Here is a 26,851-nt window from a genome sequence, read left to right on the forward strand (position 1 = left end):
TGGCGTCCACGCCACACAGGCCACGCTCCTGAGCGTGGCTCACGAGTTGGCAACTACGCGCCCCGCCAAGCGCCGCGCGGAGCCTTTTCCCGGAAGGTTCTCGAGCCTTCCTGCATTGTTCCACCACCGCTGCGCGCTCCCGCATCTCGGCGCCTCTGGACTCTTCTAGGATCCTTCGGACCCATATATATGCCACCGGCCCGACCGGCCAGAGTCAGTCTCGCATCTTTCACCTTTGCAGCTAGTTTCGTAGATTATAGTGCTGTTGTTCTTTTAGTGTTCTTTTGGTGTTCGAATAAATATTCTCACACCGATCCACGCGCGTCTTATTTCCTTCGTCCCCCACACTGGTGACCCTCGACGTGATCTTGTTTCCCCCCGTTCCGTGAAATATAATGGCTACCGACGGGGACCCCCAGCCGACCAACGTCATACTCTCCGCCGACCAGTTCGCCGCCGTCCAACGTGTGACACTCCGCCCCATACCTATGCAGCCCGAGGACCCGGAGCTTTGGTTCGACTTACTAGAGCAACAGTTCGCCCTCCACAACATCACCTCGGAACGCACGAGATTTATCCACGCCAGCACACTCCTGGAGGGACGTTTCGCGCAGGAAGTGAAGGACATCATACGGAACCCGCCCGCGGACACTCCTTACACCACACTCCGACGTGAGCTGATCAGCCGTCTCTCCATCTCCGAAGCGCAGCGCATCCGTCAGCTTCTCGGCCAGGAGGACCTCAACGGCCGCTCCCCGTCACAGTTCCTGCGGCACCTCCGCTCCCTCGCCGGATCACTCAGCATCCCGGATCCCATCCTGCGGAATTTATGGCTCCAGCGTCTCCCGCCGCAGACACAGGCCATCCTCCAAGGACATAAAAATCAGCCACTTGACGAGCTCGCCAGCATCGCAGATGGCATCATGGACGTGTTCCCGCAGCCACCCGTCCCCGCAGTGCACGCCTGTTCCAGCACGCCACGCGCTACGTCTGCTACCAGTCAACTCGCCGACATCGACGAACTCCAACGAAAGCTCGAGGCGCTGATGACCTACTGCAAGGACATTTGCCAGTCACGGCCCCGCCACCGCTCGCCGTCCAGAGACCCATCTCCGCACCGCGGTTACCGCGACGACACATCACGCCGCCGCTACCGGGACGACGACACGCCGCGCGACTATTATCCTGCCCGCGACTACTACCAACCACGCGAGTACTCCCGCGGCGCATCTCCGTCCAGAAACCGCTACCGAGACCAGCCCTCCGAGCGTCCACGCAACCACCACCGCTCGCCACCCAGACCTCGACGCCGCCTCCTCGAGCCGAAAGATGGAACCTGTTTCTACCACACGAACTTCGGGGATGATGCTCGCAACTGCGCCCAGCCCTGCAATTACCAGTTAAACTCCACCGGCAGCCGTTAAGGGCGGCGACCGACTGCCCCCCGTTCTCCAGCCGCCTTTGCGTCGTCGATCGCACAACGCAGCACCGCTTCCTCGTTGACACTGGCTCCGACGTCTGTTGTTTTCCACGCCGACTTCTCAAAGGAAAATTCACCCCCTCCTCCTACGAACTCAACGCAGCCAACAATTCTAGCATTCGCACTTATGGCCTCCTGCCATTCACGCTTAACCTGGGCCTTCGCCGCGATTTTACCTGGCGATTCATAATCGCCGACGTCGCGGTGCCCATCATCGGCTCCGATTTTCTCGCACACTACAACCTGTTGGTAGACTGCCGTAATCACCGCCTCGTAGACGCGCTGACCAGTCTCCAAATTCCAGGCCTATCCGCAAACCTCAAGCAACCCAGTGTCAAAATGCTCAGTCAAGATCTCAACAACGAATACGAAATACTTCTGGCAGAATTTCCTGAACTCACTCGCCCTGCAGGGACGCCACGCGAGATCCGCCACTCGACGCAGCACTTCATCCGGACCAAACCTGGCCCGCCAGTGTCCTGCCGCCCACGGCGCCTCGATCCTGAGAGGCTCAACATCGCCAAACAAGAGTTCGACATTATGGTTCGTGACGGTACGGCTCGCCGCTCTGACAGCCCCTGGTCGTCCCCCCTCCACCTCGTCCCCAAGAAGGAAAAAGGCAGCTGGCGACCCTGCGGCGACTATCGCGCCCTCAACGCACGCACTATTCCGGACCGCTACCCTGTCCGCCACATCCACGACTTCTCCAACAACCTTCGAGGCTGCACCGTTTTCTCCAAGATTGACCTCGTCAAGGCATACACTCAAATCCCCGTCTATCCACCGGACATCAAGAAAACAGCCATCACCACGCCGTTCGGCCTCTTTGAGTTCCCGTACATGACATTCGGTCTCCGCAACGCCGGTCAGACCTTCCAGCGCTTCATGGACGGAGTCCTCTCGGACCTGGATTTTTGCTTTCCGTATATTGACGACATCTTGGTCTTCTCTCGCAACCACGCCGAGCACAAGAAACACCTCCGTATCCTGTTCCGCCGTTTGGCCGAGTACGGAATCCTCGTCAACATCAAAAAGTGCGTGTTCGGCGCCGCCTCAGTCTCCTTCCTTGGCTACCAGGTCTCCGCCGAAGGCATCCAGGCCCTCCCAGACCGCATCAAGGCCCTACAGGACTACCCACCTCCAGCGACTGCACGTGGCTTACGCCGCTTCCTTGGAATGATCAATTTCTATCGCCGTTTTCTTCCCAAGGCTGCCGAGTACCAGGCACCGCTCAGCTCCGCACTAGCCGGCCTACGCGGCAATCAGCCCATCAACTGGACCCCGGACTTACAAGAAGCCTTCACTAAGTGCAAGGACAGTCTGGCCCAAGCTACACTCCTCGTCCATCCCCATCCACATGCGCGCCTTGGCCTTTTCGTCGACGCCTCGCTCCTCTCTGTCGGTGGTAGCCTCCAACAGTACATAGACGGGATGTGGCAACCGCTCGCCTTCTTCTCCCAGAAGCTCACCCCGAAGCAATCTCTCTGGCCAACTCCCTATCGCGAGCTCCACGCCATTTACACGGGCATTCAGCACTTCCGACACCACCTCGAAACCCAGACTTTCTCGATCTTCAGCGACCATAAACCTCTAAGCACCATTTTTGACCCGAAGAAGGACAAACTTCCGCCAGTACAACTGAACCAGCTGACCTTCATTTCACAGTTCTCCACGGACATCCAGCATATACCTGGCGAGGAGAACGTCGTAGCTGACGCAATGTCCCGCATCGAAGCCGTCACCTCCACAATCACTCCTGACCTTCTGAATATCTTAGCCAATTCTCAAGCTCAGGACGCAGAACTGCAGCAGCTTCGCGCCTCTCCGGACACGTCCCTGCGTTTCGAGCGCATCCCCATACCTGGCTCCGATTTTCAACTATACTGTGACGTCTCCACGCCTCGCCCGCGTCCTTTCGTACCTGCTCCATTACGCAAGAAAATCTTCGACTCATTACACAACCTCAGCCACCCAGGGACAAAAGCCTCTGCTCGCCTGGTGTCGTCACGCTACGTCTGGCCTCACGTCAAGCAAGACTGCATTGCCTGGGCCAGAGCATGCCAAGCCTGCCAGTGCGCCAAGGTCTCTCGCCACGTTCAGACTCCTTTAGCGACCTTTTCACCCCCCTCATCCCGGTTTCAGCACGTACACATCGACCTCATCGGACCGCTTCCACCTGCTGGCCCCTACCGCTACTGCCTCACCGCCATCGACCGTTTCACTCGCTGGCCGGAGGTTTGGCCCCTCCAGTCCATCACGGCAGAGGAAGTTGCCAATGGTCTCATCTCCTGTTGGGTGTCTCGCTTTGGCTCGCCGCACACCATCACGACGGACCAAGGAAAACAGTTCGAATCTGAGCTCTTCTGCGCCCTCGGCAAGATCCTCGGCACCCACCGCTCCCGCACAACCAGTTACCATCCGGCCGCCAACGGCATCGTGGAGCGTTTTCATCGCCACCTCAAGGCCGCCCTCATGTGTTACCCTAACGAAACCTGGCTCCAGGCCCTACCTATGGTTCTCCTCGGCATCCGCACTTCAATCAAAGAGGACCTACACGCATCTCCAGCTGAGTTGGTTTACGGGGAGCCTCTCCGTGTTCCGGGCGACCTCCTCACCACATCTGCCCCTGCCGACGCGGTTTCAACTCCAGAGCTATTACATCGTCTTCGCCGCCAAATGGCCGATCTACGCCCAGTGCCAGGCACGCGTCACGCCAAACCACACTCTTTTGTCTTCAAGGATCTGTCAACATGCACACATGTTTTCCTTCGCGACGACACCGTTCACCGGTCACTCCAAAAACCATACACTGGCCCACATCAGGTAATCTCCCGAGACGACAAGACCATCACACTTCTCATAAAGGGCAAGGAGTCCCGCGTCAGCCTCGACCGCGTCAAGCCCGCCTACGTCACGGCTCCTGATGGCAACGTCTACACCAAGCCTGCACCACCAGCACCACCTGCAAGGACTGCATCTCCAACGACGCCAATTCCTGCGCCCCCCGGCGCAACACCTGAGACTGCTCCTGCCACCACTCGGCCCGATTCTACTCATCCTTCGGCACTCTCGGACCCGCACTACACCACCCGATCAGGCAGACGTGTACGCTTCCGGTTTCCGCCCCAAGTCCGTTTTCTCTCACCGCGGAGGAGTGGTGTGGCGTCCACGCCACACAGGCCACGCTCCTGAGCGTGGCTCACGAGTTGGCAACTACGCGCCCCGCCAAGCGCCGCGCGGAGCCTTTTCCCGGAAGGTTCTCGAGCCTTCCTGCATTGTTCCACCACCGCTGCGCGCTCCCGCATCTCGGCGCCTCTGGACTCTTCTAGGATCCTTCGGACCCATATATATGCCACCGGCCCGACCGGCCAGAGTCAGTCTCGCATCTTTCACCTTTGCAGCTAGTTTCGTAGATTATAGTGCTGTTGTTCTTTTAGTGTTCTTTTGGTGTTCGAATAAATATTCTCACACCGATCCACGCGCGTCTTATTTCCTTCGTCCCCCACAGCTTCAACCGGTGAGAATCCTGGCATTTTAGTGCAGAAACAGCTTACGCGACGACTCCTTACCGAACAAACGGCGATCTACATAAATTCCACAGTCAGAGGGAAGGAATGGAGGGAGCCGTCACCGGTTTGTGGAATGTCAATGATAGAAAAGCATTTCAAACTCGGGTCCGTAAGGCTTCAACCGGTAAAAATCCTGGCAATTTCTGCGAACGTCGGCGATAGACATTAATTCCAAGTCAGAGGAAAGGAATGCAGGGAGCCGGCACCGGACTGTGGAATGTCACTGATAGACAGAAATTCCACCCTCGAGGCCGTAAGGCTTCAACCGGTGAGAATCCTAGCATTTTAGCGCAGAATCAGCGAACGACGACTCCTTACGGAACAACAGCGATCGACATAAATTCCACAGTCACAGGGAAGGAATGCAGGGAGCCGGCACCGGACTGTGGAATGTCACTGGTAGACATAAATTCCACCCTCGGGTCAGTAAGGCTTCAACCGGTGAGAATCCTGGCATTTTAGAGAAGAATCAGCGTACGACGACTCCTTACGGAACGTCGGCGATAGACATAAATTCCACAGTCAGAGGGGAGGAATGCAGGGAGCCGGCACCGACTGTGGAATGTCACTGATAGACATAAATTCCACACTCGGTTCCGTAAGGCTTCAACCGGTGAGAATCCTAGCATTTTAGCGCAGAATCAGCGTCCGACGACTTCTTACGGAACGTCGGCGATAGACATAAATTCCACCCTCGGGTCCGTAAGGCTTCAACCGCTGAGAATCCTGGCATTTTAGGGCATAAGCAGCGTACAACGACTCTTTACGGAACGTCGGCGGTATACATAAATTCCACAGTCAGAGGGAAAGAAAGCAGGGAGGCGGCTGGGGAGTGTGGAATGTCACTGATAGACATAAAGTCCGACCTCCGGTCAGTAAAGCTTCAACCGCTGAGAATCCTGGCATTTTTGCGCAGAAACAGCGTACGACGACTCCTTACGGAACGTCGGCGATAGACATAAATTCCAAAGTAAGAGGAAAGGACTGCAGGGAGCCGGAACCGGACTCTGGAATGTCACTGGTAGACATAAATTCCACCCTCGGGTCAGTAAGGCTTCAACCGCTGAGAATCCTGGCATTTTAGCGCAGAATCAGCGTAGGACGTCTCCTTACGGAACAACGGCGATAGACATAAATTTTACAGTCAGAGGGAAGGAATGCAGGGAGCCAGCACCGGACTGTGGAATGTCACTGATAGACATAAATTCCACCGTCGGGTCAGTAAGGCTTCACCCGGTGAGAATCCTGGCATTTTAGCGCAGAATCAGCGTAGGACGTCTCCTTACGGAACGTCGGCGATGGACATAAATTCCCCAGTCAGAGGGAAGGAATGCAGGGAGCCGGGACCGGACTGTGGAATGTCACTGATAGACATAAATTCCACCCTCGGGTCCGTAGGCTTCAACCGCTGAGAATCCTGGCATTTAAGGGCATAAACAGCGTACAACGACTCTTTACGGAACGCCGGCGGTAGACATAAATTCCACAGTTAGCGGGAAAGAAAGCAGGGAGCCGGTACCGGACCATGGAATGTCACTGATAGACATAAAGTCCGACCTCGGGTCAGTAAGGCTTCAACCGCTGTGAATCCTGGCATTTTAGTGCAGAAACAGCTTACAACGACTCCTTACCGAACAACGGCGATCGACATAAATTCCACAGACAGAGGGAAGGAATGCAGGGAGCCGGCACGGGACTGTGGAATGTCACTGATAGACATAAATTCCGTCCTCATATCCGTAAGGCTTCAACCGCTGAAATTCCTGGCATTTTAGGGCATAAATAGCGTACAACGACTGTTTACGGAACGTCGGCGATACACATAAATTCCACAGTCAGAGGGGAGGAATGCAGGGAGCCGGAACCGGACTGTGGAATGTCACATGTAGACATAAATTCCACCCTCGGGCCAGTAAGGCTTCAACCGGTGAAAAATTCTGGCATTTTAGCGCAGAATCAGCGTACGACGACTCCTTACGGAACGTCAGCGATAGACATAAATTCCACAGTATAAGGGAAGGAATGCAGGGAGCCGGCGTCGGACTGTGGAATGTCACTGATAGACATAAATTCTACCCTCGGGTCCGTAAGGCATCAACCGGTGAGTATCCTGGCATTTTAGCGCAGAATTAGCGTACGGCGTCTCTTTACGGAACAACACCGATAGACATACATTCCAGAGTCGGAGGGAAGGAATGCAGGGAGCCGGCGTCGGACTGTGAATGTCACTGATAGACATAAATTCTACCCTCGGGTCCGTAAGGCTTCAACCGGTGAGAATCCTGGCATTTTAGTGCAGTAACAGCTTACGACGACTCCTTACCGAACAACGGCGATCTACATAAATTCCACAGTCAGAGGGAAGGAATGGAGGGAGCCGTCACCGGTTTGTGGAATGTCAATGATAGAAAAGTATTCCAAACTCGGGTCCGTAAGGCTTCAACCGGTAAAAATCCTGGCATTTTTGCGAACGTCGGCGATAGACATTAATTCGAAAGTCAGAGCAAAGGAATGCAGGGAGCCGGCACCGGACTGTGGAATGTCACTGATAGACAGAAATTCCACCCTCGAGGCCGTAAGGCTTCAATCGGTGAGAATCCTAGAATTTTAGCGCAGAATCAGCGAACGACGTCTCCTTACGGATCAACAGCGATCGACATAAATTCCACAGTCACAGGGAAGGAATGCAGTGAGCCGGCACCGGACTGTGGAATGTCACTGGTAGACATAAATTCCACCCTCGGGTCAGTAAGGCTTCAACCGGTGAGAATCCTGGCATTTTAGAGAAGAACTGATAGTACGGGATCAGAATGGAAAAAGTCAATTATGACTACGAGGAGGCTTTGTACACTTCCAAATAAACAGTACCGTCTTTGTTGTACAAGTATTCCTGAACGATCATTCATAATGGAAGGTCATATTCTATTCGCACTTTTTTTTACGCATTGGGCCGGGCGCGTCATGCTTTCCAAAAAATTTCGCCTCCGTCAATGCGGGAAATGAGAAGAGAAGATGAAAAATAAAGTTCGAATATGTTTCTGACCAGACCAAAAGACTTCTCATCTGAGGAGCTTTCGTGGTCAAACAGGACGCGCTTGTTGCATCATTCATTTTTGAAGGGGATTATTGCGTAGGGAAAATCTTAGGAGACGCTTCAAGAAAGTCTCCGCTGACTTCGGAGTCGTGCGGGTTGCATCAATAATTTTGGAAGGCGTTCCTGGTGCCTCTCATAGGCATACCGACCGTGTATGGAAGAAAATGATAACTCGATTTTCTTCTTCTTCAAGGTAAAAATTTTAGCTCATTTTCAGAAGACAACGTGAATTTCAATCAAACTTGCCCGCCCCTCAAGGAGTCATTTCATGTACTTTGGAGGCACATACCTACAAGGAAAAAAATGGTACGGTGTGCGTTTTGGTCCGATGAGGGGCTGCCAGCCTGTCTGTGACCTCCTGGAGATTTTGTTAAATAGGTAAATGTGTAAACGACTAAGAGTTCCGTTCTTTGGTCCGCTTGGGGTACTCTTTGACAGAAATGGAAACTGTCGTAGTGTGATATTTTCTTTTTCCACTGAAGAGGGGAACAAAGAAGAGCTTTTGGAGGTTTTTGGCAAGAGGATGGTGACTTGCCCGGAGTCTCTTTACCCAAGTTTTTGGGTTTTTTGGAGTTTATATCATCTCATTTTTGCAAGAAAACTGTTATTTTACCAAATGAAGTCCCGCACTTGTGAAGGAATTGGATTACATTTTACAATAAGGAACCATTACCTCTGGCTCTCCCATAGAAGCACATATCTGCATAGGGAAACCAATAGCATGTATTCTGTTTCTAAAATGGACCAGAAATAGTGGCTCCTAATTGCAAAATGTAATCCATTTAATGCTTATAGCTATGAAGTGGATATCTCCTTGCTGTGTAGCAAAGTTTCTCGGATCCGTCTTATTTTTTTACACCCTTGACTGTCATTTTTAATTAATCAGTTCAAAGCTATTTCGACGATTAATCATTAATTGTTAGATCGAAGAAGAAATTTTCTTCGGAAAGCTATGGCTGAATTGACTTTACAAGTGAACTTGTGAGAGCATCAACTGAGGCAAATTTTGCAGAAAGTTATACATGGTAAGTGATAATTATTTCAACGCTCTCTTAGTTTTAAAAAGAGATGAGTTTTAAAAATCAAAATCTACACAACTGTAGATATCCCTGAAAAGAAATACAATTGTAGAATCCCAAGAAAAGAAAAAGAAGAAAGAAAAGAAATACGAAGAAATTCAATGATAAATTGCAACAACGGTAGGTACTTATTTCAAATTAATTGCTCTAAAAATTGTTCCTTCAATGAGTAAATAGGCAACATTCTCAACACTACAATGCAATAGAAATAATTTTACCATGGAATTGAAATTCAAAGAAATGTGTGCAGCTGCTTGAGTAATAGAAGTTTGGAAATCAGGGCATTCAACACCTTCCCAGACCTCATTAGTGTTACAATCTAAAAATTGTAAGGATTAAAAGTGTCAAGCTCTCAAAATTTTTGTTCTCTGATTATCAAGAAGCCCTGCTAGAAATGTTCAGTGTCATTTTTATTTTTGTTTGTGAAAGGAAATTATTTTAAGATTTTTTGGCATTCTTGGTGTCCTCTGAGACTCTGAAAATTTTTGTACTTTATTTTTCATCAAATAATGAACATTTTCATTGTAATTTTTGTCTATATTTAGGAGAGTACATTATTCGATGATTATCTTCAGTATGTATTAGATCTTTCCCCCAGCGACAAGGTTTACTGAAATTTTATGAGATCTATATAGTTCTCATAGGTACTGACCTGCATCATGGTCATAGTATCATCTTTGAGGAGTAAATGAAAACAAATTATTTTCTCTTGGTTCCTCAATTCAGGGCTCTGATGAATAAACCCTGTTTGACAATAATGTTAGTGGGTAAAATTGCTCCCTCCAAAATCCTTTAAGCGGTATCAATTTAGTGGTAAAGTTATCAACGACCCTCATTGAATCTCATCTGGTTCACTGAATTTCTGAGGGATAGACACTAGACAGGGTGACAGGTTCTGTAAAAGTTAGGAAATTAAGCCCTCCTCACTGTGAAAATATGTCAGGTAGTTTTGCTGCGAAACATTGAAATTCCTTCTCCCAGTAAAAAAATTGGACTTTTCAGTTTAAAGAGACTAAACACTTAAAATTAAGTCAAGTAAAAACTTGACATTTTTGTGAAAAGAATTTTTATCTGAGACACCTAATGTCAAAAGAGGACATTCCAAAATCAGGGAAAAGTTAGTGACCACTACGCTTAAAATCCCAGAAAAGAATTTTCTGCGCATCGAAGTCATTAATTACACAATTTTCAGAAATTATGTTGAATTATTTATCAGCAGAGAAATGAAAAGACTGAAAGTCTTTGAGGATGAACTTTGTGGATTGCGGTAAGTAGTTTCCCAGTTTGGCCATGGTATTGATATATTCGTTTCGTCATTAATCATTATCAATAAAAATATCCCTATCTACCGTAAATGTTGGAAAACCAGTGTGCATGTAATCTGGTAATCCTTAATTAATCAACTGTAGATTTCTTACCTGCTAAACTGCCTGATGAGTTGAAAAAAATGTTCACTTAGAGACAGATTCTTATGTCCTGGTTCATGCTTTCGTGAGTTGAGTTGCACTGTCAATTCCGTCGCATAGCTTTCAGCAGAAAATTTCTTCCTTGATATGACGTTTGATGATTCATCGTTGAGATAGCTTTGAACTGATTGATGATGAATGGAACTAAAAGTGCCATTAATCGATGAATCAGAGATCAAAGTAAGATGTGAAGCTATAAGAGCAGGGATCGTAACGGACAAAAGTGAACGTCTGTTCAACGTGTCTAAAGTGAGACTTATCTGAGAAATTTAGCGACACCACACATAGGTTTTCACTTCGTAATAAAGCTTAAAATTATTTATCACTGGAGGAGTTTCTTTAGTAAATTAGCATGCTTAAAGGTACATCCTGACGTGAGAGAAAAACAATGGTATTGGTACCTGAGCGTAAGTATGTATGTCCTTGAGTGTTAACGTAGAAAGACTCTTAATAAACATTAAACAAGGAAACAAAACTGGACGAAGGTACTGTAATACCTAATTTACTTTAAAACTGCTAAAAGAAGAACCAAAAGACAAACCTCACTTATCTTAAATGTATAAACACTTGGTATCGCTCAGAGCTCAGAAAAACCTTGAGCGAAATGGACTCATTTCCGTAGAATTTGAGGAGTAAAAAGGCTGTAATGCCAGAAAAATGTGAGCTTCGCACTCTTGAATGGATTCAAGATCACATAATTTTAGTGAAGCGACTTTAAATCGCTTGATTTGAACCAAAAATGAAGAGAGAAAAATGAGAGAATAGCATGGTGAGGTTTTGAGTTCTAAGATTGGATATTCAGAATTCACTTCACAATGAGGCGATAGACTTCTGTTCCAGGTTGTAAAACACGATGGTAATGATTGTCACAAACATTGTTGAAGTCGTAAATGGATTGAAATGATTGAAACCAAATGATTCCGTATTGTATCGATCGTTTTTGTTGCTCTGTGAAACAGGAACTAACCTAACATTCGTGGTTTGTTTTGTTGTTCCGCTGGTGAGATGCTGACTGCAGAGAGCACTAACATTGTCACTCTACCGTGTGTATGTGTTAGTAAATTCGGGTTTTACGATTTTTGGGACATAATCAAAGCTACAGCCTAAACGGTAAAAGTAAACCCCTACTCATATATAATTTTTAGAATCCTCATAACTTCAGGATGTTCCCTCGAAATAACCATAATTTCATTCCAGAATAGTGTAAGCGAGAAATTCAATGATAAACGTCAGCAGGTCGGGTCGCCCATTGCACCCGAAAAGCAGTTTAGACGCAATATTTTTCTTAGGATGCCTTGGTTATTAATGAAACTTAAACGCGCACTACACGGGAACATGACAATTCTTTTGATATAACATTATATAGGGCTCCGATGTCTCGTATTCTCCATAGCTTTGACAGAGCGTGAAAATGGTCAAAGTGGATACTTTTTGCTATTTTAGGCACATATGCGTAATTATCTCGTTTAATAAATCATCAACCTCCTTGAAACTCAACAGTCTGTTAGACGGGACCGAGACGCATCTTTAGACACCAAAATTTCTGAAATCCGTCGCTCCGTTGCTTTGAAAAGTTTACTGAACCGCAACTAAAAACCCAAATAAGCCAAGTTCGTGTAACTATGGTGTCGTTGCCTCGACCGGGCTGTGCTGTGTTGCCAATTGTTGGAGGATAGGTTACTTGCCCGGTGGTGGCTACCGCCACTCATGATAAATTCCACAGTCAGAAGGAATGAATAGAGGGAGCCGGCATCGGACTGTGGAATGTCACTGATAGACATAAATTCCGTCCACATGTCCGTAAGGCTTCAACCGCTGAAATTCCTGGCATTTTAGGGCATAAACAGCGTACAACGACTCTTTACGGAATGTCGGCGATAGACAGAAATTCCACAGTCAGAGGGAAAGAAAGCAGGGAGTCGTTACCGGACTGTGGAATGTCACTGATAGACATAAAGTCCGACCTCGGGTCAGTAAGGCTTCAACCGCTGAGAATCCTGGCATTTTAGTGCAGGAACAGCTTACGACGACTCCTTACCGAACAACGGCGGTCGACAAAAATTCCACAGTCAGAGGGAAGGAATGCAGGGAGCCGGCACCGGACTGTGGAATGTCACTGATAGACATAAATTCCGTCCTCATGTCCGTAAGGCTTCAACCGCTGAAATTCATGGCATTTTAGGGCATAAACAGCGTACAACGACTCTTTACGGAACGTCGGCGATAGACATAAATTCCACAGTCAGAGGGAAGGAATGCAGGGAGCCGGTACCGGACTGTGGAATGTCACTGGTAGACATAAATTCCACCCTCGGGTCAGTAATGCTTCAACCGGTGAGAATCCTGGCATTTTAGCGCAGAAACAGCGTACGACGACTCCGTACGGAACGTCAGCGATAGACATAAATTCCACAGTCAGAGGGAAGGAATGCAGGGAGCCGGCGCCGGACTGTGGAATGTCACTGATAGACATAAATTCCTACCCTCGGGTCCGTAAGGCATCAACCGGTGAGAATCCTGGCATTTTAGCGCAGAATAGCGTACGGACGTCTCCTTACGGAACAACAGCGATAGACATACATTCCACAGTCGGAGGGAAGGAATGCAGGGAGCCGGCGTCGGACTGTGGAATGTCACTGATAGACATAAATTCCACCCTCGGGTCCGTAAGGCTTCAACCGGTGAGAATCCTGGCATTTTAGCGCAGTAACAGCGTACGACGACTCCTTACGGAACGACGGCGATAGACATAAATTCCACAGTCAGAGGGAAGGAATGCAGGGAGCCGGCACCGGACTGTGGAATGTCAATGATAGACATAAGCATTCCACACTCGGGTCCGTAAGGCTTCAACCGGTAAGAATCCTGGCATTTTAGCGCAGAACAGCGTACGACGACTCCTTACGGAACGTCGGCGATAGACATAAATTCCACAGTCAGAGGGAAGGAATGCAGGGAGCCGGCACCGGACTGTGGAATGTCACTGATAGACATAAATTCCACCCTCGGGTCCGTAAGGCTTCAACCGGTGAGAATCCTGGCATTTTAGCGCAGAATCAGCGAACGACGTCTCCTTACGGAACAGGCGATCGACATAAATTCCACAGTCACAGGGAAGGAATGCAGGGAGCCGGCACCGGACTGTGGAATGTCACTGATAGACATAAATTCCACCCTCGGGTCAGTAAGGCTTCAAACGGTGAGAATCCTGGCATTTTAGCGAAGAAACAGCCTACGACGACTCCTTACGGAACGTCGGCGATAGACATAAATTCCACAGTCAGAGGGAAGGAATGCAGGGAGCCGGCACCGGACTGTGGAATGTCACTGATAGACATAAATTCCACACTCGGTCCGTAAGGCTTCAACCGGTGAGAATCCTAGCATTTTAGCGCAGAATCAGCGTCCGACGACTTCTTACGGAACGTCGGCGATAGACATAAATTCCACCCTCGGGTCCGTAAGGCTTCAACCTCTGAGATTCCTGGCATTTTAGGGCATAAACAGCGTACAACGACTCTTTACGGAACGTCGGCGATAGACATAAATTCCACAGTCAGAGGGAAAGGAATGCAGGGAGCGGGACCGGACTGTGGAATGTCACTGATAGACATAAATTCCACCTCCGGTCCGTAAGGCTTCAACCGCTGAGAATCCTGGCATTTTTAGCGCAGAAACAGCGTACGACGACTCCTTACGGAACGTCGGCGATAGACATAAATTCCACAGTCAGAGGGAAGGAATGCAGGGAGCCGGACCGGACTGTGGAATGTCACTGATAGACATAAATTCCACCCTCGGGTCAGTAAGGCTTCAACCGTGAGAATCCTGGCATTTTAGCGCAGAAACAGCGTACGACGACTCCTTACGGAACGACGGCGATAGACATAAATTCCACAGTCAGAGGGAAGGAATGCAGGGAGCCGGCACCGGACTGTGGAATGTCACTGATAGACATAAATTCCACCCTCGGGTCCGTAAGGCTTCAACCGGTGAGAATCCTGGCATTTTAGCGCAGAATCAGCGTACGACGACTCCTTACGGAACGTCGGCGATGGACATAAATTCCACAGTCAGAGGGAAGGAATGCAGGGAGCCGGCACCGGACTGTGGAATGTCACTGATAGACATAAATTCCATCCTCGGGTCCGTACGGCTTCAACCGCTGAGAATCCTGGCCTTTTAGGGCAAAACAGCGTACGACGACTCCTAACGGAACGTCGGCGATAGACATAAATTCCACAGTCAGAAGGAAGGAATGCAGGGAGCCGGCACCGGACTGTGGAATGTCACTGATAGACATAAATTCCACCTCAGGTCCGTAAGGCTTCAACCGTGAGAATCCTGGCATTTTAGGGCAGAAACAGCGTACGACGACTCCTTACGGAACGTCGGCGATAGACATAAATTCCACAGTCAGAGGGAAGGAATGCAGGGAGCCGGTACCGGACTGTGGAATGTCACTGATAGACATAAAGTCCGACCTCGGGTCAGTAAGGCTTCAACCGGTGAGAATCCTGGCATTTTAGTGCAGAACAGCTTACGACGACTCCTTACTGAACAACGGCGATCGACATAAATTCCACAGTCAGAGGGAAGGAATGCAGGGAGCCGGCGTCGGACTGTGGAATGTCACTGATAGACATAAATTCCACCCTCGGGTCCGTAAGGCTTCAACCGCTGAGAATCCTGGCATTTTAGGGCATAAACAGCGTACAACGACTCCTTACGGAACGCCGGCGGTAGACATAAATTCCACAGTTAGCGGGAAAGAAAGCAGGGAGCCGGTACCGGACCATGGAATGTCACTGATAGACATAAAGTCCGACCTCGGGTCAGTAAGGCTTCAACCGCTGAGAATCCTGGCATTTTAGCGCAGAAACAGCTTACGACGACTCCTAACGGAACAACGGCGATCGACATAAATTCCACAGTCAGAGGGAAGGAATGCAGGGAGCCGGCACCGGACTGTGGAATGTCACTGATAGACATAAATTCCACCCTCGGGTCCGTAAGGCTTCAACCGCTGAGAATTCCTGGCATTTTAGGGCATAAACAGCGTACAACGACTCTTACGGAACGTCGGCGATAGACATAAATTCCACAGTCAGAGGGGAGGAATGCAGGGAGCCGGCACCGGACTGTGGAATGTCACTGATAGACATAAATTCCACCCTCGGGTCCGTAATGCTTCAACCGGTGAGAATCCTGGCATTTTAGCGCAGAAACAGCGTACGACGACTCCTTACGGAACGTCAGCGATAGACATAAATTCCACAGACAAGTGAAAGGAATGCAGGGAGCCGGCGCCGGACTGTGGAATGTCACTGATAGACATAAATTCCACCCTCGGGTCCGTAATGCCTCAACCGGTGAGAATCCTGGCATTTCAGCGCAGAAATAGCGTACTACGACTCTTTACGGAACAACGGCGATAGACATAAATTCCACAGGCAGGTGAAAGGAATGCAGGGAGCCGGGGACGGACTGTGGAATGTCACTGATAGACATAAATTCCACCCTCGGGTCCGTAATGCTTCAACCGGTGAGAATCCTGGCATTTCAGCGCAGAAACAGCGTACGACGACTCCTTACGGAACGTCGGCGATAGACATAAATTCCACAGTCAGAAGGAAGGAATGCATGGAGCCGGCACCGGACTGTGGAATGTCACTGATAGACAAGCATTCCACACTCGGGTCCGTAAGGCTTCAACCCGTAATAATCCTGGCATTTTTGCGAACGTCGGCGATAGACATAAATTCCAAAGTCAGAGGAAAGGAATGCAGGGAGCCGGCACCGGACTGTGGAATGTCACTGATAGACAGAAATTCCACCCTCGAGGCCGTAAGGCTTCAACCGGTGAGAATCCTGGCATTTTAGCGCAGAATCAGCGTACGACGACTTCTTACGGAACGTCGGCGATAGACATAAATTCCACAATACAAGGGAAGGAATGCAGGGAGCCGGCGTCGGACTGTGAAATGTCACTGATAGACATAGATTCCACCTCGGGTCCGTAAGGCTTCAACCGCTGAAATCCTGGCATTTTAGGCCAAACAGCGTACGACGACTCTTACGGAACGTCGGCGATAGACATAAATTCCACAGTCAGAGGGAAGGAATGCAGGGAGCCGGCACCGGACTGTGGAATGTCACTGATAGACATAAAGTCCACCTCGGGTCAGTAAGGCTTCAACCGCTGAGAATCCTGGCATTTTAGCGCAGAAACAGCGTACGACGACTCCTTACGGAACGACGGCGATCGACATAAATTCCACAGTCAGAGGGAAGGAATGCAGGGAGCCGGCACCGGACTGTGGAATGTCACTGATAGACATAAATTCCGTCCTCAGGTCCGTAAGGCTTCAACCGCTGAGAATTCCTGGCATTTTAGGGCATAAACAGCGTACAACGACTCTTTACGGAACGTCGGCGATAGACATAAATTCCACAGTCAGAGGGAAAGGAATGCAGGGAGCCGGTACCGGACTGTGGAATGTCACTGATAGACATAAAGTCCGACCTCGGGTCCGTAAGGCTTCAACCGCTGAGAATCCTGGCATTTTAGTGCAGAAACAGCTTACGACGACTCCTTACGGAACAACGGCGATCGACATAAATTCCACAGTCAGAGGGAAGGAATGCAGGGAGCCGGCACCGGACTGTGGAATGTCACTGATAGACATAAATTCCACCCTCGGGTCCGTAGGCTTCAACCGCTGAGAATTCCTGGCATTTTAGCGCATAAACAGCGTACGACGACTCCTTACGGAACGTCGGCGATAGACATAAATTCCACAGTCAGAGGGAAGGAATGCAGGGAGCCGGAACCGGACTGTGGAATGTCACTGATAGACATAAATTCCACCCTCGGGTCAGTAAGGCTTCAACCGCTGAGAATCCTGGCATTTTAGCGCAGAAACAGCGTACGACGACTCCTTACGGAACGTCGGCGATAGACATAAATTCCACAGTCAGAGGGGAGGAATGCAGGGAGCCGGCACCGGACTGTGGAATGTCACTGATAGACATAAATTCCACACTCGGGTCCGTAAGGCTTCAACCGGTGAGAATCCTGGCATTTTAGCGCAGAATCAGCGTACGACGTCTCCTTACGGAACGTCGGCGATAGACATACATTCCAATGTAAGAGGAAAGGACTGCAGGGAGCCGGAACCGGACTGTGGAATGTCACTGGTAGACATAAATTCCACCCTCGGGTCAGTAAGGCTTCAACCGGTAAAAATCCTGGCATTTTTGCGAACGTCGGCGATAGACATTAATTCCAAAGTCAGAGGAAAGGAATGCAGGGAGCCGGCACCGGACTGTGGAATGTCACTGATAGACAGAAATTCCACCCTCGAGGTCCGTAAGGCTTCAACCGGTGAGAATCCTGGCATTTTAGCGCAGAATCAGCGTACGACGACTCTTACGGAACGTCGGCGATAGACATAAATTCCACAATACAGAGGGAAGGAATGCAGGGAGCCGGCGCCGGACTGTGGAATGTCACTGATAGACATAAATTCCACCCTCGGGTCCGTAAGGCTTCAACCGCTGAGAATCCTGGCATTTTAGGGCCTAAACAGCGTACAATGACTCTTTACGGAACGTCGGCGGTAGACATAAATTCCACAGTCAGAGGGAAAGAAAGCAGGGAGCCGGCACCGGACTGTGGAATGTCACTGATAGACATAAAGTCCAACCTCGGGTCAGTAAGGCTTCAACCGCTGAGAATCCTGGCATTTTAGCGCAGAAACAGCGTACGACGACTCCTTACGGAACGACGGCGATCGACATAAATTCCACAGTCAGAGGGAAGGAATGCAGGGAGCCGGCACCGGACTGTGGAATGTCACTGATAGACATAAATTCCTCCTCGGGTCCGTAAGGCTTCAACCGTGAGAATCCTGGCATTTTAGCGCAGAAACAGCGTACGACGACTCCTTACGGAACGTCGGCGATAGACATAAATTCCACAGTCAGAGGGAAGGAATGCAGGGAGCCGGCACGGACTGTGGAATGTCACTGATAGACATAAATTCCACCCTCGGGTCCGTAAGGCTTCAACCGCTGAGAATCCTGGCATTTTAGGGCAGAAACAGCGTACGAACGACTCCTTACGGAACGTCGGCGATAGACATAAATTCCACAGTCAGAGGGAAGGAATGCAGGGAGCCGGAACCGGACTGTGGAATGTCACTGATAGACATAAATTCCACCCTCGGGTCCGTAAGGCTTCAACCGGTGAGAATCCTGGCATTTTAGCGCAGAATCAGCGTACGACGACTCCTTACGGAACGTCAGCGATAGACATAAATTCCACAGTCAGAGGGAAGGAATGCAGGGAGCCGGCGCCGGACTGTGGAATGTCACTGATAGACATAAATTCTACCCTCGGGTCCGTAAGGCTTCAACCGGTGAGAATCCTGGCATTTCAGCGCAGAAACAGCGTACGACGACTCTTACGGAACGTCGGCGATAGACATAAATTCCACAGTCAGAGGGAAGGAATGCAGGGAGCCGGCACCGGACTGTGGAATGTCACTGATAGACATAAATTCCACCCTCGGGTCCGTAATGCTTCAACCGGTGAGAATCCTGGCATTTCAGCGCAGAAACAGCGTACGACGACTCCTTACGGAACGTCGGCGATAGACATAAATTCCACAGGCAGGTGAAAGGAATGCAGGGAGCCGGGGACGGACTGTGGAATGTCACTGATAGACATAAATTCCACCTCGGGTCCGTAAGGCTTCAACCGGTGAGAATCCTGGCATTTTAGCGCAGAAACAGCGTACGACGACTCCTTACGGAACGTCGGCGATAGACATAAATTCCACAGTCAGAGGGAAGGAATGCAGGGAGCCGGCACCGGACTGTGGAATGTCACTGATAGACATAAATTCCACCCTCGGGTCCGTAAGGCTTCAACCGGTGAGAATCCTGGCATTTTAGCGCAGAAACAGCTTACGACGACTCCTTACGGAACGACGGCGATCGACATAAATTCCACAGTCAGAGGGAAGGAATGCAGGGAGCCGGCACCGGACTGTGGAATGTCAGTGGTAGACATAAACTCCACCCTCGGGTCAACGGGGATAGACATAAATTCCACAGTCAGAGGGAAGGAATGCAGAGATCCTAAAATGCCAGGATTCTCACCGGTTGATGCCTTACGGACCCGAGGGTGGAATTTATGTCTATCGCCGACGTTCCGTTAGTAGTCATCGTACGCTGTTTCTGCGCTAAAATGCCAGGATTCTTCCCGGTTGAAGTCTTACTGACCCGAGGGTGGAATTTATGTCTTTCAGTGACATTCCACAGTCCGGTGCCGGCTCCCTGCATTCCTTCCCTCTGACTGTGGAATTTATGTCTATCGCCGTCGTGGCCTCTGGATTCGGCTCCTTTGGGGCCATTTGGGCGGCTCCCGCGGCTTTGGCTCTTTAGGTACCAGAAGTAAGCGGCCCCCGGCTTGGGCTCCTTAGCTGCCAGGTGGGTGGCCCCTGGCTTGGGCTTCTTAGGGGCCAAAGGGGTGGCCCCGGGCTAGGGCCTTTTGGTTGCCAGGCGGGCAGCCCCGGTGCAGGGCCTCTTGGGTACCAGAGGGGACAGTGCTCGAATGACAGTGCTGTAATTTGTACCCCGTTGCAGAAAGTCAATGAGTCGCCTTCAAATGAGCGGGTATGCAAAATCACTGCCGGGACGCACGAATAGTGGTATCAGAATTTCGCATTAAGTTTAGGGATTGATTTGAAGACGCTCTTCTGTATCCATTGTAAGTGACCTTGTACAATGATTTTGACCAAAAAGTTTATAATTTTGGGTTTTAAATCGAGCCGCATAATCGATAAATGCCGAGGACTATTATTTTGAAAAAATAATACGATTGCTTTTGGTCTCTACGTCTTATTTCAAAGGAGAGAGCTCAGGCGCTTGGATTAGATTGTGTATTTTAAGGCCCATGGCTCGGTTATCGTATTCTGAAGCGAAACTGAAAGAGTCGCCGTTTACATGATCGCAAGTTACGGAAAAGCGGTTGTGAATATAAAATGTTTCGCACGGATAAAAACAGCTTTCGTTGAATAACTGTGAATAATCAAAATTGAAGAAAAGGAACTTTGTTCACTGGTCCATCAGGAAGCGTAAAGCATGGATGGATGGAGCATCGATGATCAACTAAATCTTTTCTGGTGAGAAATTTTCTTCATGAAACCCTTTTTTCCAGTCTTTAAATGATCCAAATCCACCAACAAGTTAAAAACACTAATTGTAAAAATGCGTATCTCCTGATGAAGTGTGGATTCTTAGTGTCAAAAACGCGAATCTCGGCATTTCTGCCGTATTTTCTAACAGTTCGAGAAATTATTGAAACTGCTGATTGAGATTGAAAAAACATCTTATTTTTGCTATCCTCAAGAATTATTACCCTTCTATCGACAATAAAGAGGAATGCAGACAGTTTTTTTTACTCTCCTGGAAAATCGTGTTTTCCGAGATTCGCACTTCTGCACTTTCACCATCGATAAAGTGCTTTAGTATTGTTTAATTAACGTTTGCACAGGCAGTGATTGTGATTGTTCAGTCAGAAATTTTTTTTCTCATTAATTTCTTCACAAACATTCTCAGGTATATGTGTTGCAGGCGATTAGCAATCGCCGGCAAATTGCAATCTATTCGTGTTTAATCAACAAATTAAATCGTTTTAAAGTGAAAAAACGAGATTGAAAGTAGGGATTATTATGCTTTGAATTCAAACATACGTTAGCCCCTTCTGCTTGGATACATGGTGCCAGCTAGCACACTCGCGAGTTCGTGAAATGCCATCAATAATCTGTGTTAGGTTCGGTTAAGCAACTAAACTAACTCCTTGGCAAAGCGGAGAGTATCGCTGGATTTGAAGGCGTTCCAAGCTGAGGTCGTGCCTTGAATTTCTCCGCTAAAGAAACCTTTACTATATCGATGTTATCGTAATTACAATTTGACGAATTGACAAGTACGGAGCTTGCAAATTGCCGGCGATTGCTGACTGCCTGCGACATATACACTGATAAAGATTTCAGAGATATTTATTTCCATCTTGATGTTTAGATTTACTTTTCTCTGTTGTAATCAGCATGTGTGTTTCTTTTTTGTTTCTGGTGCATTCCTCGGAATTCTTGGATTCAACAATCGATGATCTTCCTGGACAACGCAAATCGTCAATTAAAAAATTGGATCGTTCAATTAAACGATTTAACTTGATTCACTTAACTGAATCTTTAAACCAACTGGAAACTCAAATTTACCACAAATCCTACTCAACCGAAAACCTGATCTAACCCTGCTAACCAAAACTTTACTCAACCGGTGATCTTACCCACCGGAAACTCAAATCAATCGACCAATCGTCCGGCCGAATTTTACTTAACCGGAAATCGACAACCGTAAACTCTACTCGACCGGAAACGTGCTCCAATCGAAAACTTGACCCAACTGGAAATTCGATCCAACCTGAAATCTGACCCATCCCAAAATTCCAATTCACTGAAACTGTAATCCATCCGTATTGACGTGACCGGAAATTAACCCAACTGGAAACTGTTTCCAACCGGTAACGTGTCCCTGTCGAAAATTTGACTCGACTGAAAATTTGATTCGATCGGAAATCTGACCGACCGGAAACCACAATCAACGGGATTCGTTATCCACCCGAAATTTCATTTGACCTGAAATCGAAAATCTTAATTTCTACTCGACCGGAAATGTGCCCCAATCGAAAACTTGACTCGACTGGAAATCGACCCGACCGGAAATGTGTTCCAACCCAAAATTTGGTTGTTCTCGGATGGAGAGTAACCAATTTCAATACCAATATATCATTGATTTTCCTAAATAATCGCAAAAATTCGATATAAGCGATTGATATATCGACTCGTTAACGTTAAAAATTGATTCTACAAGAAAAAATACGTAGGTGTCGATGTACTACAGTCATATTTGGTGCATTTAGTCATCCATGAATCAAAAATGAACAATTTCAATCTCAAAAAATCGTCGATTTTCCGTAAAGAATCTTAAAAAATCGATATAACCGATTGATATATCGAATCGTCAACATTAAAACTCGATTTTGCGTGTAAAAATACGTAGGATCCGGTGTGTATAACATGTGTAAACAACGATAACAACCCCGTGGACACATCAATTCAACAAGAAAATAGCGAAAAATAAGGCCGGGGTTTGACCCCTTTGCCCACCCGCAACTCGAAAACGGTTCGTATTTACTCATCTTGAAATTTTTTCCTGAGTTTTCTGTTATTATAAGCTTCCACTTGAACCTTGGTTCGTGGTCGAATCGAATACCGAAAAAGGGGCGAAATTTTGGGAGGCTCTTTCAGTGAATTGTTTGCATAGCATGAGGCAAATTCCTTAACATTTTCAAAGGAATCCACACAATCGTTCTCTTGTAAAAAATTAAATCTTCCAGTTAAATTTGGCAACAGCTGATTTGGCTTGATTCCTTTCTGCCAAACGCGGGCGAATTGTAAGCCATTTCGCACGTCAAGAAGTCCAAGATCTTCTGTGGATTTCTTCCACATATAGAGGGTGTCTGATTTTTATGATCCCTGAGGTAGGCACAAATAGTTAAAATAAAAGAAAAGCCATGCGTAGATATCAGTTCGTCTGGTTTTGAAATACAATCTTTTTGTTTTCAGTCCTTCTTGAGCAAAATTCTACGAATAAAACACACATTTCGCAACTTTGGGACCAGATTTTCATTTCGGCTTGCCGATTCAGCGAAACCAACAATAACTGGGCAATTTAATGTTTTACATAAAAACGGTTGTGCAGATTTTTGTGCAAATTTCAGTGAATACTTTGCACAGTACGAAGCAAATTCCTTAAAATTTTCAAAGGAATCTGCACAAACGTTCTCTTGTAAAAAATTAAAGCTCCCAGTCAAATTTGGCAACAGCTGATGTAACTTGGCTCATTTCTGCTGAACGTGGTCCAGTTATCAACGATTCTTTCGATATACTCGTTAAAGTTACTGGACGGAGGAAAAAGTGAGGATTTCCCTTACCAATGGCGAAAGAACATATGCAACGGCCCACGTAGAAGTGCCACACTTCTTTAGCTACGGCAATAACAGCAAAACCTATCCCCATTATGATGTGATAAACTACCAGTCCCAGTTTCCGCCCGAAAGCATCCGTGATTGGTCCAGTGAGTGAAGCTGACACCGGAGACAGGACAATTCCTAGACTGGCTGGTATAATCACGACAATTATTATAATCATGCATTATTATAGTTTTTTACTTAAGTATTTATTATAAGTAAAAACTTCTTATATGACCGTGCAAAACTAAGTCATTCGCACCGCGGACAAAAGTCCTCTCACTTCTCAGGTCCTCCGAGTGACTTCACTCCCTAAGAAAAATGAAGCGATAATTTTTCAGGATTCTTTTAATGTTCTGATAAGGATGCTGATGGATAATGCTAATTTGTTGGTAAAAATTGGGAGCATGCGACAGAAAATGACGTGATTTTTAAGCGGGGGGAGTGGGGGGGGGGGGGGTACGCCCAGAACAGTACCATCCCGACGTGGAAGCGGGGTGGGGTATTAAATTTCGACCTTCAGGTTAACGTAATTATAAACGGCCAATCTAACAATAACACGACATGATAAGAGGATTCCCCAATGCATTACTTGCCCTTCTTCTCAGCCTTGGGTCCCCTTGCTCTTGAACTCCTCTTGTTAAAATAATATCGCGCCTGGCCATATCGATGGCGTAAATCTGCAATCACATCTCTCGTTTGCGGTGTCTTAAAATCTCCGCCTCTATGTTATCAGGGCCGGATTTCCCTACTTGCCGCCCCCTTCTCATTCGTTTTGAAACATCAATGAAAACCATCAAGTGAACGTGCCGGAAGGGGAGGGGAGGTTCCGTGAACCTACCACTGTGTAGGCAAGGCCTTCCATTTATGAGAATTGAACGAAAAAATTATGAAAGAACAAACATGAATGCGGTATAGTAATTTTAACTTCCGCCACCGCGGCTGCGCTGACGCGCTGCGTGCTGACACGCGCTAGCGTTGTGTTCAGTGGCGCAATGCGTGAAGTATTCATGCGGTCTTGCAGGCGCTATGCGTTTCACGTCGACCGCTGCTGACGGCACTGTGTTTGACGCAATGCGTGAAGTATGCATGCAGTCTTGTAGGCGCTAATATGTGTTACATGCCGACCGCCGCGCCGAGGGCTTCTATTTTTCATCTCAAGTCCTCGTCATCATTGCTCTCTGCGCCGCGCCGTTCCAGGCCAAATTGCGTGTTTGGTTTCTCTCTAAACTCGAGTATTTAAAGGTGCTTTCTCTTGTATCACCGAAAGACGACAAAATTAGAAATTACTATACTCTTAGGAAATGAGAGATTTTGTCACCTTTTCTCGTTTGTATTTTTTTTCTTAATCCGATTTGTTTTTACCTACATTTAAAAAAATTGCAAAATGCCACCCCCTAAATCCGGCCCTGTAATGTTATTTTTTTAAAGGAGGACAAATTGGCATCATTCCTTGAAGTTCTGCAGAATTTTCCTCGCACAGAGGAGAAAACTCTCGGCAGTTTTAAAGAATTGCCGTTGAGTAGTTTTCCGTTTAAAAAATACAGTATGACGGGAAGTCTGCAACGTCGTAAATCGAGTTATGTGATTGCCGACTTACACCTTCAATATGCATAACTTTGCGGGCTAGAAAAGCCAGCGCGCCTTCAATTTTTTTATATGCAATTTGGACATCCATAGAGCACGAATAGTTGCATCCTGCCAGGCGCTAGCATAAACACATAGCGCAGCGTCCGTCGCGTCATCATCAGCGCCTTATATATGCCCGGCGCGTGTTGGTTTGAGGAAAATAATCAATAACTGTCGACGCCTCTTTCTATTTCTGCAATTTTTTCACGGAAATGGACACAGGGCATTTTCCTCTTTTTATAACAAAGCAATTATGAGAACATTCGTAATTCTTTTTCAGTTCAAAAGAAAACTTACAAAAACTGTGATCATTGTGTCGTATACCTGTTTGGACTTCACTTTGCAATTAGGAACTACAATTTGGGGCTCATTCGTAAAAACACTTATACACATAGAGTATGTATGTTTTTCCTAACTTATTGTTAGCCAGAAAATTGTGGCTCCTAGTTGCAAAATGTAGCCCCGTTTTTCTGATTAAAATCGATCACTTCCTGAGTGCTCACCCAATTTCACCCTATCTCTCGATAGTTATTCTTTCACGTCTCTTGAGACTATTTTCTGTAAAACAACTACCAAATAACTTTAAAATAATCATAAATCAACATGATGTCGATACTCGATAACCGAGATTGAAGTGCCTGTCATGCCAATCATGCCATCATGTCATTCATTTTCAGGGGAAAGGAATGATCACCTAAATAAACTCATCGTCTAAACACAATATAGCCAAAGTGCGAAACCACGTGTCTCCGTCTGCGACGTCGCGGACTTCTTACAATGCATCACCTTCTCTTTGAAAAATTACTCAACCAAAATATATTCTCGGAAAATTCCTTGAGTTTTCCACTCTGAAAGTGGAATATTCGGCACAAATTTCAAGCGATTAAGTTACCTTCTTCATCCTCAAAAAAAATAGGGTAGGAGTGGTAATTTTGAAACATCGCAATTGAGATACGTTGGTTTTGCACTTTTGCTATCGATTAGTTGGCCCATCCTATCGCGTGCCTACCCTACCACTAAAAATCCTGGAGGGGTCACCTCGACATGTCATTTTCAAAACACTGTAATATAGTCATTTTTTGACTTATAGAGCTCAAAGAGCCGTATGCAAAAACGACATTTTTCGCCCCCCCACTAGAATTTATTCAAACTTCGTCTATCAGTTACTAATACTGGAGCGCTTCTTTCCCCAAATTTTCAGACCCCCAAAAAATTTTGGGGGGGCGCTAGGGGGGGTGGAAGTCAAAACCTGCGACCCTCGATATCTTCCGAACGAAACAAGATATTGAGGCCCGGTTTGGACGAAAAATCGTCTAAAATTGCATACTTTAAGATTCTAGAGGTCAAAATCCCAAAATTAAATTTTTAACTTAACTTATGTGCTTTTTTTCAGTTTTTGAGGAAAAACAATTTCTTTTAAACAGATTAAACT

At 47.5% G+C, this 26,851-nt stretch overlaps 1 protein-coding gene across 4 annotated transcripts in view; it reads right to left on the reverse strand.

Moving 5' to 3' along the window:
• Positions 1–26,851, reverse strand: part of LOC109042643 (facilitated trehalose transporter Tret1) — a 37,061-nt gene that overhangs the window by 6,455 nt on the left and 3,755 nt on the right. For all 4 annotated transcript variants that reach the window (XM_019059520.2, XM_019059522.2, XM_019059519.2 and 1 more), the window contains exon 3: positions 23,755–23,940. In XM_019059520.2, coding sequence (XP_018915065.2) covers positions 23,755–23,940 — 186 coding nt within the window. The remainder of the gene's footprint in view (positions 1–23,754; positions 23,941–26,851) is intronic.

This window comes from Bemisia tabaci, chromosome 4, assembly GCF_918797505.1.
Source record: "Bemisia tabaci chromosome 4, PGI_BMITA_v3".
Lineage (NCBI taxonomy): Eukaryota > Metazoa > Arthropoda > Insecta > Hemiptera > Aleyrodidae > Bemisia > Bemisia tabaci.